The following is a 16446-nucleotide window of genomic DNA, read 5'->3' on the forward strand; positions in this document are numbered from 1 at the left end:
TAGGCCCTAACTGAAAAATAGTCGAGACAAAATATGATCTTTTGATATGAAAAAATGGTTTCTCACATAAAAAGGAATAGTATACAAAAATATCAAGTAGATTAAACAACATCGATTAAAATGGATTCGTGCTGGTCCGTGGAAAGCCACAGATTGAAACCTTTTATTTGACATATTGGTAGTTTTGATAGGTTTATTGTTTATTTTTTTTATATTTTCCCTTAGACTGGCCAAAATCGGAGCTCGTACCCTACCTAGAATAATTACTTCGAGTTTTGAATCTAGAATTTTAAACTATGTTTAGTTCCAATATTCTACTCTCCAATGTTTCATTAGATAGTGAAAGCTTTTTCGTCTAGACTAGACGTGCAAAAAAAGGTGCTTCGTTTTCGTTTGCATTTTCCATGCAAATAGACATACGGCGATTATTGTCCGACCGACATGCAAATATATTTATTTAGAGACACGAAATAAGGCGGCGGCAAACAAAAGCGAAACAGCAGCTGTGCAAAAATCAATGCCCTCAACAGTTTTTTTTTTTCGGTCTGCCTACTGTTTCACTTGATATCTGCATAGATAGATACACGAACGTACGTACACCCAGCACAGGAAGACTACGAGGAGACATAATATGCAAATTGTAACGTGCATTAGAATTGATTTGCATGTCTTTCAGAATTGTGGTACCTACATATACTTAGCTTTTTCGCTGTCGGTGGCACCTTGGTGCTTCACTGCAGCCAGCCACTTTATTAATTCTGCCGGAAGTTTGGAAACCGATGCACCGGATAGCGTTTATTTGAACCAACAACAGGGCCGTTTTGTTGTGGTGGAAAGTACCACTTGTCTATGATTTGTGCATATCCGGAGGTTTGAAAGTACAATTGCATTCCTACTAGCGTTACTTCTGGCTAGAACCGCTCAGCACTATAATGTGTAAGACCACTCATAAGTGCATAATTCCTAGACCACACAAAAATGTGTAAGAGTTAAGGGCGGACGGGACGGTCGGGTAAATATCCGCCATTGCTCTGTTGCTACTAAGATGGTAATCTCAGATTCTACTTCATATTTTGCAACAAAAACCTATCATTGTGTATGCTCACTTGCACTGCACATGCTGATTGTTTTTCATCATCTTCAGTGCAAGAGAACTCGAGATTACCATCTTCAAAATCGCGAGACAAATTGTTAGAAAGAGAGGCAAGATAGGAAAAATAACACGGCGTTCCGTTTCACCTTAAAAAATCACAAAAAATATACAGAGATACACATACACGTGGCACATTTTCTAAAAATTATATTACGTGAATAATATGGGACCCTACCAATGCTCTATTCTATTTTAGCTTGGCGCGCTGCCACTAAAAATAAAACAGAACACTACACTCTGTTCCATAACTATAGATCCATCTAATATTTATTTGCTATTTATTCAAACTGCAACTGATTATTTCATGCATTACGCCATTATGATTACCCATGTGCCTTACACATTCTGCCATGTAATTGTATTCATGAATAAGCGTCTAAACGTATTAATTTAAAAAAACTGAAATCCCTTTGTTTCATGACTATAGATCCAATACATGTAAGTCATCCGTTGTGCCTAATTAACGCGTTGTTTTAGGATCTGTGCTCAGGTTTATTTCGGCGTTTGACGTATTGTTACGTGTAAACTTCAATTTATAATATGCCTTGTGCAAAATATATATCTGAAGTTGAAATAAGGAAGATTTTGACACATCAAGACAGGTGTTTAACAGTTTGTGAAATTTCTCGTCGTGTTAGCAGATTTCATCGTGCCGTTGTAATTTTCTTTTAAGATCCAATTCAAGCTGTCTAATCGCACAAAGGGGAATAAGGATCGCAATCAAACTAAATCAAACTCAAACTAATCAAACTAAAAAGTTTAAACCAGTTAAAGAAAGAACTAGGTAGCACTAGACGTCTCGCGTTTGACAATCTATAGAGTCCTGAAAAAATGTCCACACGATCAATGTGAAAAAATGAAATGAGCTTCACAGCTTTTGAGCCATCATAAAGATTCGTGCTCAAAATATTATTGCGATAACATGCGTTGAGATTAGAGTAAAGTAGGTACTACAGTTGACACCACATCTTGATGTTCTACAGGCAAATATCATCTTGTACTGACTTTTTGAACCCTCTATGCAGAATACCCTCCTCAAATGAGTGAGTTCAGTTTTACCTTTTAATTCTGCCCTCTATAGGGCGGCATAGAGGGCGGAATTAAAAGGTACAAAACTAATTACAATTCTTTGAAGGTAAATATCCCTTTATCTCCCTGTCTTTATTCGATCCCGATGGTATTTGTTCTAGATTTTCTCCCGATTTGTCAATATACTATTTTTACAGGTTACTGTACCTGGTTTGCAAGAAGCAAATTATTCTGAGAAGGTGAAATTATATCTGTTTGGTGAAGGTTTTTTTTAGTTACGAAAGTTTAAAAATTGATTCTTCATTTCGATCTCTAAATTCTTCAACAAATTACAGTTCATTCTGTTCATCTCGATATATCGAGATAGGATGGTCCTTCAACATGCGGCGAATCAACTGTTATTTGTTTAAATATTTATTTGATTGGCTTCTCAAGACATATTTGACGCTTTGGGAGACCTTTTAGGTCCAAAAGTAGTTCAGGTTGTATCGACCGAATGGCTTTTTTTCGTACTGGAGAGATTTACGAAAATAACCACGTTACTTCTCAAGGAACCACTCGGGGATGCGGCTTGATGGTATGGAGAGGGTTCTGTCAACTCGAATTGACGGGCATTCAGGGATGTGCCGAGCTTCTGAACCTGAAAAATATATACTATCGTTTCTTGCAGCAACGCCGGTAAACAAATTAGACAACGTTTTATCAAGATCATAAATACATTTGTTCACACGGATCAAGCAACTATGGCTTAGTTTCGTGAAAAGCTTATTAATATTAAAGAATGGTCAGCTTCTTACCCTGACCAGAACCCAATTGAGAATTTGTAGGGTTAATTATATAAACAGTGTGTAAATAAAATAAGCCGTGCGGATGTTTTCCAAATCTAAACCGTGTAGTTGTTTGAACGTGGAATAAAATCCATTTAAAGTCAAATAAAAGTATCCTGGAGAGGCTATTTGAGCTTATTATAAACAAAAGAGAGACTTCTCATTATTGATATGTTGAATGTTTTGTGTAGCTTAAATTAACTAGAATGAATTCTCGCTTGGGTCTATTGTTATGAAACAAGGGAATTTCTATGAGACTATTTATCAGATTAAGAGAACACATGTAATATCGAATTATTATTTTTCTCATGTCTACTCTAAATAATGAATTGAACAGGAGAACAATATGATTCGAATTCATTCTACATATCCGAGTATCCAAAAATATTGTTTGGATCTATAGTTATGAAACATAGCGTATAAATGTACAAACACAACATCACAAATTGAAACACACAACACAAAATATAAATATGCCCAGTTATCCTATTGAATAACAACTTCCGATCACAGGATGACGAGGTTTCATGATTGATTGTTCTAGGTCCATCAGTCATCCAGGAATAGTGTTTTGTTTGGCGGCACCTGCTATTACTGACATAGCTTGTTTTGTCTAGGAACACTAATCCTCATCGGGCCCCGTGATTCGAGATCTGATATAAGCCGTCTACATTATGATGTCCATGGTACCGAACGGTTTGCTTGACTTTTAGTTGATCATTACCCGAAATGGCATGGAAACAGGCAATCAAATTGTGGCTACACTGAGAAAAATGTTGTGTTGGAAATTACCGATTCCATAGTAAAATTAATAACCATACCTACAATGAAAAAATAAACCACATATCCAATAAAAAAGTTCCATTGGATTGGCTATAGTTTTAGCATAATCCGCCAGAATTTGACTGTGTTTTGGACATTTCTGTTTTTGGTAGGTTTTCGTCTAGGCGTATCGTAAGCCTCGAAGTGTGGGTTCGATTCCCGCTCCAGTCGGTGGAAACTTTTCGTCAAACGAAAATTCATCACTTGTCTAATGTAAGTAATGTGTTCAGTCTGTGCAGCCTCTGGCTGAAGACGGTGTGAATTGTCTTTTAAACTTTTGCTTATTTTCTTAGTGATAATCAATTTTCATTGCAGTGCCTGGTCACAATCGATTTTTGCTCCTCTTCCGTAAACCCTCGCATTGTTCATCTTGAGGAAAAACTTAAACTTTGAATGAAGGTTATCGTTTGTTTACAATGCTAGCAACACATAGACACACAACAGTTGTCAAAATAAGGCATAGTCTTTTTAATACATAGCCTCAAAGGTGTACTCATAATTAACGATACAGTCCTTATAACTGTTATGGGATTTTCCGAAGAAAATTTCTTTGGAAATATCACATGAAATCAATTTGGTATATCCCTTTCGGGACGGAGCGCACAAAATAGAAATCTCTATACAAATGGTTTAAATTTAGCTCTCCAGAACTCTTAGCTTTTCCATCAAAACAACAAAGGATTACTAAAATAACTAAAACGGTCACTATGAAATGAACAGATAGCGCCACCGTAGCCTTGGGTGTTTCACGTAACTCTGCCACAATGTTAATGTCCATATACAGTGGCGCCTTTGCTTACATGCGGCAAACGAAAGAAAAGCTTGCTTCATTAATCCATTGTTGTTCCTCTTTTCGAAGGACTATAGGGCAGTGCATGAAATTATCTCCTTCTCTTTCACTCTTACAGAAATTTTGTAAACAACAAGGCCACGAAACTTCAAAATCCCATGCAAAATCAAAACAGTGCAGTGCCCTATTCCTTATCTTTCGATTTCTAGATCTGACTACCTAGATGAATCTAAAACAAGTAATATGCGACAGATAAAATTTCTTAATGTTTTACGTTTTTTGTCCACTTTTTGTTCAACTTGTTGTGGTAAACCTCACATGCAACAAAAACAAAAGCTTGTTTGCACACATACATTTACATATTAGTAATGACTTACTTACGATAAAACAAAGACTTAACAGAAGAACAAAATATGCAAACCTGTTCTTGCTCAACAGCACAATTGTGCTGGTTCGTCACGAAAGGGATATGGAAAATATTAGAAGACCACATAGCCTCTATCATAAAATCACATAACCATGCAAAATTTATGTGATATTTCCATATTATTCAATGGACACGCATATGAAACCGTCCATGTGAAAACCAGATAGAAACAATGTTAAAACTTTGTTCAGTGTATGATTCTCAACCGACAACCAAGTCTATCAAGTTCACTGAAATATGATTGAAATAACAATGCATTGCAGTAAATTTGACTCAGTGTGCCAGTCTGGGTCATATTGTCCCCTACTATGGTTAATGTTGAGATTTCAGAATTTTATTCATGATTCTTGCTTGATTTCCTTCCGAGATTTCTCCTTGGATTTCTACCGTAATTCCTTTTATAAATTCATTCGTTTTCAGAGTTTTTCACAGAATAAATTCCCTCTAGTTATTTCTTGAATTTCTCCTGAAGTTCCTCTCGAGATGTCTCCAATAGCAATAAGTCTTTTCGAAGTACCTCGCTAGATTTCATTTGGATTCTGTCCTATATTTCTCCGGGAACTTCTTACAAGGATTTTCGTAAGTTATCCCTGGAGACATTCCAAAGAAAACTCCTGGAAAAAATTGCATTTTTATACAGGGGATACTCAAAATAACTGGAACAGGTAAAATTTTCACTTTTCAAAAAATGTTCAACTCGCTGTAAATTTTTGAAAAAGGCATCAAATATTCTCAAATTTTTACTGTAAGTTCATCAACTAGTTGTGTATCAGTGGTCAAAATTTGGAAAAGCCATTTTACACAAAGTTATAAAGGTAACTTTGAGCTGTTATATCTCCGGATTCAATGAACCGAATGCAATGAAATTTTGATCATATATGACTTATATAATGAGCTATTAAAAACATTTGACTAAACTTTAAATTCTTCACAACCAAAGGAAAGGAAAGCAAAGGAAAACAACCAAATAGCCGGCGTAAAATTGAAAAAGTAATTGGATGCATATAAAAAATAGATAAATTTACTGAAAAAACTGAATGAAATCGCCATAACTTTTTTTCTTATTAATTCTTATTAATCCTCAGAAAAAGGACCGATAAAGGCCCGAAACGTCGGATCAGAATTTAAAAAATAACGTTTTAGCTGGTCTTCCGACTGCATAAGCCGTAAACTATTTCAACACTTATTAATAATTTCAAATTAAGTCAACGGTTTTTTAAAGTACATTATATAAGTCATAAATGATCAAAATTTCATTGCATTCGGTTCATTGAATCCGGAGATATAACAACTCAAAGTTGGCTATCGAATAATTATACCTTTTTTCTAGAATCTTTATAACTCCGTGTAGAATGAACCGATCTTTTCCAAATTTGAACCACTGATACACAACTAGTTGATGAACTTACAGTAAAAATTTGAGAATATTTAATCCCCATTTCAAAAAGTTACTGCGAGTTGAACATTTTTTGAAAAGTGAAAATTTTACCTGTCCCAGTTATTTTGAGTATCCCCTGTATATATAGACACAGAGTTGTCTGTCCTTCCATCACGCTTTCAAATGTTTCACAAAGTATTGTGTTGCGGATGAGGGTGGAAGAGATCGTACCGACTCTTACAGCAGACACATATTTAATTTGGTCAGCTAAAAAGCTAAAATGGGCACATTTATTAAAAACCATTCAATATACACATACATTAATGTACTTACTAATTCGGTAACCTAGCTGGGCAGACAAATGCTGCCATCCTCTTCGAAATACATCTCCGCACTGGTTTTACAAATTGGCTCATAACAGCATTGTTCTACGTCTATCTTTACAATTGCTGGGGTATTCGCAGGGGTGCTCAAATTACTTTAGTGTTCAAATTAATCGCACTCTGTTCTGCGTAACACTCCCCCGCGTAACATTTCATAGTTTATGAAATTTTACAATTGTTAAATTTGAACACTGGAAATATTTTCACTTATTTCTATATCTGCACAAAGTAGTCAAATACTAAATTGCGTACACATAACTAACTAACTAATATTGAAAATAGAGATCATGTTTAAGCTTAATATATTAAAAATTGAACATCTCTATTTTCTGCTCGTCTATCATGATGCTGAACGGTACAACACAAAACGGAACTATTGTGATACTCTAACTACACCACCATCGAAACGACCATCGCAGCTAGAAAGACCAACATGCATTCATAACATTTACGTTTGGTAAGATCAGGGCAACTGGAAATTTGCGAATTACGTTGACCTGCGGTGGTCAACCCACGGTTATCCTGCTTGTTGCTGATCAATCCATACCGTTGGAAATGCCATGCACAAAAGCACCAGTGATAGTCGTTTTTGTACGCGTTGTCGATTATCTGTCCAGCGCCAGCGGTGTGTGTCGTTTCTGATGATGCCCGTATCAGACGACTTACAATGTCCCATAGAGAGTGACTCTCTGATGAATAGAATTTCGTTGCATCGCGCGGTGAATATCTATTCTGAGATGTGGTCACTTGACTGGGTCCCAAAGCGTCTCCAACAGGGAATAATTCGTCGTGTCGAATTACTTTTTAGTGTTGCGGATGAGGGTGGAAGAGATCGTACCGACTCTTACAGCAGACACATATTACCCGTTGCAAGAAAATAGAGAGCGAAAAAGGTGCAAAATCGCTAATAGACCTCCGCTGGTATGTTTAATCGTTATGGTGTCTTCTACAATAAGTGCGCGAATTGGCCAAGGAATACTGCGCCGAAAAAACCGAAATGATTTTTCTTACAGGCGGAGATGTATGGGCGCTTGCGCGTACAAATTTTCGCGCAACGCATAATATTTAATTTGGTCAGCTAAAAAGCTAAAATGGGCACATTTATTAAAAACCATTCAATATACACATACATTAATGTACTTACTAATTCGGTAACCTAGCTGGGCAGACAAATGCTGCCATCCTCTTCGAAATACATCTCCGCACTGGTTTTACAAATTGGCTCATAACAGCATTGTTCTACGTCTATCTTTACAATTGCTGGGGTATTCGCAGGGGTGCTCAAATTACTTTAGTGTTCAAATTAATCGCACTCTGTTCTGCGTAACATATTGCTAATTTAGAGAAAATTTTCCGTTTTACTGTAGAAGGAAAAGCTACCGCAGCTGTCAGACTACTGATTTTCACTGAGGTATCATCGATCTACCCTAGCGATGCCTTGGGTAGCCTTGGATACGGCGCGCCGATGATCATTGTTTGTTGTTGGTTTTCAGTGCAATTTACTTTGCAAGCATACTTTGATTTGGACTTCATTTGTATGACCATTTTGTATGGAGAAATTAAAATTTTTGTATGGACAAATGACCACGCGGGGGGGGGGGGGGGTTTAAAAGTCCCAAAAAAAAAAATTACCACGTGGTTTATAGACAGCCCCTATCTCAAGAAGCAAGCTTCAAACAATAGTGCATTTGATTATCCTGTTCTTGCTCACTTGTAAAAAGCCTAAAATGAGAAGATCAAGTGCGCTGGTTTTGTTTACAAAGAAATTTGTGCGCTCGAAATCGTGAGTAGGTGCCAAAGTGATAATTCTCAGCTACGAAAGCGAATATTGGTATGAAAAAGTATCATCCCATATGCTCACTCGCAGTGATTGCGATGATACTTTTTCAGCTGGGTTACTGCAGAATTATCAGTTTTTTATCACTTCAAAAACGCGAGGCAAACAATCATTGAAAATCAAAAAGTCAATGATTTGTTTGAAAGCACAGTGATGCATCATGACACCTTAAGAACCAAAGGTGTTTACGTAATTCGTATGCCATCTGGCGCTTCTCAATGAGCCATTTTACGAGACGTTTCGGATCAGCTGATCGCTCATTTCATGAATGAAAATTTGACAGGAGGTTGCGCCCAAGCTCGTGAGTGTTAATATCAATATCAACACTGTTGTCGTTTCGTAAAATAGACTATGGGATGCCGAAGGCTGAATGAAATATTTCAAACATGCAAGTTAATTATTTTCAAAAGATTATAGAATTTTCTAGTTTAGTTTATTAAATTTTATGAGGCGTTCTGAAACGGAATTGGGCCGCATGAAATGATCAAAAAGGGTAGTAAACTCACTTCAGTTTACTCAGCTAGTTGAGATATATCCCAGCTAAACTTCCTGTCGGAAATCCAGGGATGAACTTAGGAAGAAAGCTAACGGAAATTTCTTGAAATTTCGGGAGCAATTCTGGGAGAAACCCCTACAGAAAATTTGTGAAAATCTCATTAAGAAAGCCCTGAGGAAGCTCTAGTAGCAATCCCAGGAATAACTCCTGGGGAACTCTGAGAGAATTCCGTGAAGATCTCTTGGAGAAGTCCCAAGAGGAACACCGGAAGGAATCGCGGAAAATTCGACTCCAGAGAGAAACTCCGCGACAACATCTGCGATATATTCTAAGAGAAATTCTGAGATCAATGGTTTTTCCCTCTGGAAGAAATTTTGTAAAGAAATTATGTAGAATCCCCGTGAAGTATTGGAAGGTTCTCAAGGAAAAATCTGGAAAAGAATTGGGTTGTTTAGTGAGTAAAATATTGCTATTCTCTATAGCTTAATCAAAAGAGCTCATTTTTCTAAGTATAACGTGATTTTATTGCTTTCCAATTCCTTTGTTTTGATGGTTAAATAAACAAAACAGTTTTAATTTTCGTGGATAGAATGACAGTTCAATCGATAAAATGACAGTTCGCCCCGAACAAAAAAATTTCGCCATACAAACTTTAAGTGCATTTTAAAAATAGTTCCCGACCACCAATGATTATGAAATTTTGGATTTCGACTAATTTTAGGACGGAGATTCCGATCATGAATTAATCTGGATACCCCTAAAGAACCCAATTGTTCGAATTTTGGAAAAATTCTAATGGGAATCCGGAAGAACCTCAGTGAAGAATTTTAAAAGGAATACCAACAAAAATGGCGTGAAAAAATACGAAAGTAATCCTAGTGAAAAATCCTGGGAGCCACTCAAAGAGGTATTCCAGAAAGAACAGAATTATCGAACAACACAGCGTAACAATAAATAACTTTTGGTCTGTCTCAAGCGCAAACTCATGTGTCTCTGACAAATTTTGAGCTGCTGAATCCGAATCCGAGCTCAGATTGCTCCAGCACGTCACAATTTTGAGCTATACCTCAAATTATAGGGCAAAATAAAGGGTGTCCACGATGAAATTGCCACACAGAAAATACTGTATAACTTTTAATTGCGTTCGCCAAAATAGCTATTTTTTTACCATGAATATTATGTGTAGCCAATAACATAAAATTTTCATTAAAATCGGTTGTGTATTGGCGCAGATATTGACGATATCATAAAATGAGATTTTAGAAAATTTGGGCACCCATTTCAAAAAATTGCTAAGGCTATAACTTTTTTCAAACGTTTTGAAAATTTCACTCGATATTCTTAGCATAGTATCAATTAAGTGGTAAAATTGTTTGACTGCAAGCCATTAAGCATGGACATATATTTTTAAGCAATCAAAAAGTAAATTGGTCAATTTACATCTATATTAACGACCCATGCAAAATATTTCATTTTACAAAATCGAATTTGATAGTTTTAAGCGACTTATGTTAGGTACGATATTTCCCATACAAGTCACCCTCCAAAAGTTGCATGCAAGTTTACATACTAACATAAAATGCTTAAATCTAACAAATTTAATTTGGAAAAACGAAATATTTTGCATGAGCCGTTAATTTAAATGTTAATTGACCAATTTACCTTTTGATTGCTTAAAAAATATACTTCCATGCTTTAATGGCTTGCAGTCAAAAAAGCCCAAAATCGCATATTCTGCCCTATAAATTGAGGTATAGCTCAAAATTGTGGCGTGCTGGAGCAAATCTGAGGCCAGATTCGGATTCAGTAGCCCTAAATCTGTCAGAGACACATAAGTTTGATTTTGCGACAAAAAAAATGTGGCACGTGGCACTGTGAAATCCATGTAGCGGAATTTTAAGATGGATTTTACCTTCCAGATTCCAGCATCTTGTTTGAATCATCAGCTTGCCGGATATATCTACTAGATCTAGAAGCCCTCCTCTAGCACGGTCCTTGAGGAATCTCGGTTTTTCCAGGTAGTAGAAACCCTGTCCCTGTGTACAGTGAGCGATTTCATTATTAAGCTAAGTTTCCTGTTGCCACGTAAAGCGCTCAAGTAAAATTCCACCCTTTGCCGCAAGTAATTTTGACAACTGATACAGTATTGGGAGAAACGTTACTTTTCCTTACGGAATAATAGCACGGACTATTTTTCCGCACGGAAAAGTGACAGCTCCGTTTGATTCGCACGGGAGGCGTTACGAGTGTTACACTTTTTCCTTACTTGCCATCTGCGAACTGCTCAATTATTTTTGAAGCGGAATCATTGACCATTACTTGTCCTATCTTTTTGCACAGTACGTACGAAGTGGAAATAGCCATTAGTTTTGAAAAAGTTTTTGCCAGATAGGGAGGGTGTGAGACCATTTAGCGGGAGAATCAATGTTGGGCAGTAGCTGCTATAAATAAGTCAATTTATGCCCAATTGACTTGATTTTTGGGACACGGCGAGGGGTCTCCAGTTAGCCTTAACTATGGATCGCCAATCCGGAGACGACGGGTTTGATTCCCGTTCTGGTCGGGAAAATTTTCTCGACTCCCTGGACATAGCGTATCATTGTACTTGCCTCACAATATACAAATTCATGCAATGGCAGGCAAAGAAAGCCCTTCAATTAATAACTGTGGAAGTGCTCAAAAGAACACTAAGTTGAAGTGAGGCAGGTCAAGTTCCAATGCGAACGTCGAGCCATTAAGAAGAAGAAGAAGAAGAAGAAGAAGAAGAAGAAGAAGAAGAATGCCAATGACGTTACATTAAAATGGAATGGTAACTTCCCTGAAAGTCCATATTCGCGGGTAATTGATTGATCAGGTTCACCCCACTGATTAACTACACCCCAGTTTGGGGTCGTACACAAATTACGCCACGCCCTAAGGGGGGTGGGGGGGGGGGTGCGGGTGGGTTTGCACAACGTGACGACCTTTACAAAAAATATTGAGGTCCCATACAAAAGATGTGACATAGGGGGGAGGGGGGGTTTAAAAAGGTAAATTTTTGCGTGACATAATTTGTGTATCACCCCTTTACGGTAATTACAATTGTTTCCTTCTAATTTAATGGTATACACTGTTCAGCGAACTTGTAACACACAAGTTAATCTTTCAATTTGTGCTGAAAAAAAAAAATTTTCAACACCTCCTAATTTCAATGGATTTGGCTATAACGATCGTTTTGCAATATTGAACCTTCAACATTTCCAACTTTTTCAAAAATAGGGACGACCTGAGCACCCTTCTTCTGTCTATGAGCATCAATCGTTTCCGTTCTTTTTGTTATCATGTATTGCTCACTCCAACAAAAATACGAAAAAAAACAAAAAAATACGCATTTAAGCTTGTTTTCTGTAAGATGAAAAGCACTATGCTGAAGATGGGTTCCGTTTTCTTATAATTCAAAAATTTCAGATTTCATTTCTGGAAGGACTGGTGTTTTATTTTGTCCTATGGTGAACGATCTATTTCTGTGCAACACAATGTCATCAAAGAAAGAAGCCAGATTGTAGAACTATTTTCTTTTCACGTTGGCACTTTTTTAAGCATGTGATGTAGTATCTGATTTCGTCATCGATCATAAGGACCATATGAAATAATCCCTGCTTTTAGATACCTTTGAACGGAGGTTCAAATTGGCAACACTTCTGAGCGACTGCTATGAGATAAACCAGCCGAGGGCTGAAAATCATAATTATAAGGATAAATTAACTGCTACGAATTTAATCTGATGATCATTGATAATCTTAGTTCAAAAATTTTAAAAGGGCGTAACTGCTTAAGAAAACAGTTCCTTCTTATTAAGCTGTGGGTCGTATCTCAAGTACCCCCAGATCTAGGACACAGATAAAACCTTTCAGATACTGGGGATGGATTGCGTAAGAACGTGAGAGAGATGTTTTTTTTAAAATTATTATAGAGGCTTTAAAGCCGCCAATGATAAGGTCCAAAGTTTGTTCCTTTTCCATGTGCATTAGTGGAATCGAGTACAGTTCTATGCCTCCAGGGGACAGAGATGATCTACTAGTGGCTGCATAGCTTGGAGGAAAGAAGCGCTTGTCTAGCGAATTAGGACTCGTGAGTTCAATTCCCACCCTCGTTCCCACTGGATGATGTGGATTTTTATCATAATTCAAATCTCAATTAGTTCATCAAAGACGTGTTTCTGTTGAGTGCATGAATGTCAGAACAATCAAACGTTGTAATTTGCACATGGCTTGGTTAGCCAAAAATCGAGAAATTGACAACATGCCTTCGTCTTCTGCTGTTCTAAATTTGATGACCAAAAAATAGATACTTCGAAAAATTGTTCGTTTTTATGGTGTCGATTTCAGCAAAATTGGTCAACTTATTTTAGGCGATAATGCTTCTCTTGGAAAGCTATGCGTTGTTAGAAATCTCGCAATATATGATCACCATTATCGCACACACATGTAAATATGTTGCAACAGACAATCAAAAATCTCCACCATCCAATTGATAATAATATTTAATAATGCTAACAGGGCCTCCGAAAATGAAGGAAGAAAATAGCAAACCACCCCAATTGGGTTGATTACGTGAGAATCGGTTGCGCGGTTCTGCACTGGGTGGGAAATGCATACGAAAGAAAAATGCTGATGGGCGCGAGCCACTACCTACAGCCAACCAAGTGCCAAGTCGTGACGGGCCAGTCGATACGATGCGCGATGATAGGAGGAAGTGATAATGGATTTAATGGATAGCGGCATGGTAAAAATGCTTGCGATTAGGAGCGTGCCAGAAATGATACGCACCAGGGGAAATGAATTCCTCACGGAAGGCTTTCGCGGGTGTATTTTGTGGACTTTATTGCTTGCTAGCCATGAATGGTACTAAGTCGTAAATGGCACGGATTAAGGACAAACGTCTTGAAATCCCGCTTAAACATCGCATCGAAACTTCAGACGCACAAATCTCAAGAAGCAAGCTTCAAACAACAATGTATTTCATTATTCTGTTCTTGCTCACTTGTAATTAGCTTAAAATAAAAAGCTCAGGTGCACTGGTTTTGTTTACGAAGAGATTTGTGCCCTCGAAATCGTGAGTAGGTGCCAAAGTCGGCCATTGTGGCGGCCATTTTGGGATTCTAACAAGTCTGTCCTTAATCGAAAGAAGAAAATGTTTAAAAGGTGAAGCAGGTGGCGATTGGCGATTGGCCCGCAATGATGACTTATTTTGTATTTTTTTCTTCAAATTCTTGATACTCATATTAACACAGACAAACAAAAGCAATGCATTTCTAAGCCAACCGTTAATACTAGAAACTAAGAAATCTTTTGCATCTTCATAGTTGTAATTAAGGTCTACGTTTCATACATTTGTATGGCCAATAGTCTACATAGACGAACTCTTCTCTTATTTGTGATACAAAACCATAATAATCTTATTTTCTCTAAGATGTCTAGAATGTAATTACGTACAGCTGGTTTCAAACCAAGCTACGTAATAAATCAAGACAACAATGTGTCGGAAAAGCGTGTTATCAACACCTAGCCTGGTCTGGTATGCGAAGCAACCACCAGCAACGCCTACAAGATTTCACTTTTTTACATGTTTAAACATTCATCGGTTAGGCACCGCTTCGCTATAAATAAAAATTTCAATGTCAAGTGTACTAACAAACAACAACGCACTCTGTTCTCTCTTTCCCCAACACCGTACAGGCGTCCAAAAGATCATGGTACCGGGCACGTCGGTCAAATCGAGCAAGGAGGCCCTTCGTCTGACGCGTATCTACCCGGGCATCATCTACTCCACGGCGGGAATCCACCCGCACGATTCGAAATCCATCATCGAAGAGCCGAGCACGTGGCACGACTTTGAGGTGATTGCCGGCGCGCCGGAATGCGTGGCCATTGGACCGTGCGGGCTAGACTACCAGCGGGATTTCAGCGAACCGTGCACCCAGAAGGACATCTTCGAGCGGCAGCTCCGGCTGGCGTGCAGCCTGCAGAAGCCCATTCTGATACACGAACGATCTGCCCAGGAGGATGTGTTGGAAATACTCTCGAAGTAAGTTTTCGGGCGTAGCTGCTGCAGGTACTTGGGCTATAGCGGTTGTTATCATCCTGATTCAGTAATCGACTGTTTCATGATTCATAAATAGGTGGAACAAACATTAACTACCGGCTTATCAATGTGGTAACGCCTTACTTGTGTGTTGAAGAGATAAGAACTTGTGATGGGAGGTATTTCTTATTAACTGACTCAGTCATTGAATCTAATTACCTCCAACACTGATACGCGTCATGCGTCATGCGACCTACAACATTAAAATACACCCTCATTATATTTCATACAGGCATGACCTTTTTGAATATACATATACTCAATTTTAACAGAAAAATGTCTTACCTAGTCTTGTCTTAGTTTGGCTTAACCCTTTGAAGCCGTTATTTTTCCAAGCGAAATTATAAAGTTTTTTCTACGTTTTTCTGTAGTTTTGATGTTCAACAGCATAAAAAGAGTAGAATATGATGCGGAGTATTTTTTCTGGATATCCAAACTGTTCTTGAGTTTAGATCCTAAAGTCTATGGGTGTAGTGGTAACATCTTTCATTGTACAAAGATACGATTTGTAATTTATCATGTCCAGTAAGTCTTCTGAAAGTTCAAAAGACAGTATCAGATTAGTTGAGATATCCTAGGTCATCCAAACGGTTCTTGAGTTTGGATCCTGAAGTCTACTGGTGTAACGGTAACTTTTTTCATTATACTAATTGTATCTTAGTATCTATCATGTCTCATTCTGAAAGTTCAATAGACAGTATCAGATCAGTTGGGATATCCTAGATCATTCAAACTGTTCTTGAGTTTAGGTCCTGAAGTCGACGGGTGTAACTGTAACTTCTTTCATTATACAAAACTACGATTTGTAATCTATCATTTCCAGCAAGTCTTCTGAAAGTTCAATAAACAGTATCAAATCAGTCGGGATATCCTAGGCAGGCTTGACGGAAACTCCCTCGCGAGAAAATGAGGAAGCGATTTTGGCGATTTTCTGAGGAGTGAAAATGAAACTCAGAAATCACGACGCAAATCCTCAACAGCACCGAGCGCGAGCTTGCCGCGCAGCGAGGAGTTCGTCCAACACTCATAATTGCTTGTTGTGTTTCTCACGTCCACTCACACTCAAAAAGCTCTCGCGAGTTCCACTCCCATACAAAGAAAGACTCTCGAGGCGAAAATCGCACTCAAAAACCCGAAATAATCATCGGCTCTTTTTTCGTTCCCCTCTTCCTCGCTCAGTT

General features: G+C 37.8%; 2 protein-coding genes across 2 annotated transcripts in view; both read left to right on the plus strand.

The window, feature by feature from the left end:
- LOC115260576 (uncharacterized) overlaps positions 1-8338 on the plus strand; it is a 41420-nt gene extending 33082 nt beyond the window's left edge. Inside the window, exon 2 of the mRNA XM_062860521.1 lies at positions 1-8338. This exon is cut by the window's left edge and continues 25898 nt beyond it. The gene's annotated coding sequence lies outside the window, so the exon portion shown is untranslated.
- LOC109422608 (3'-5' ssDNA/RNA exonuclease TatD) overlaps positions 1-16446 on the plus strand; it is a 64989-nt gene that overhangs the window by 39393 nt on the left and 9150 nt on the right. Inside the window, exon 2 of the mRNA XM_019697415.3 lies at positions 14860-15208. Within this exon, the coding sequence (XP_019552960.1) occupies positions 14860-15208 (349 nt within the window). The remainder of the gene's footprint in view (positions 1-14859; positions 15209-16446) is intronic.

This window comes from Aedes albopictus, chromosome 3 (assembly GCF_035046485.1).
Source record: "Aedes albopictus strain Foshan chromosome 3, AalbF5, whole genome shotgun sequence".
NCBI lineage: Eukaryota > Metazoa > Arthropoda > Insecta > Diptera > Culicidae > Aedes > Aedes albopictus.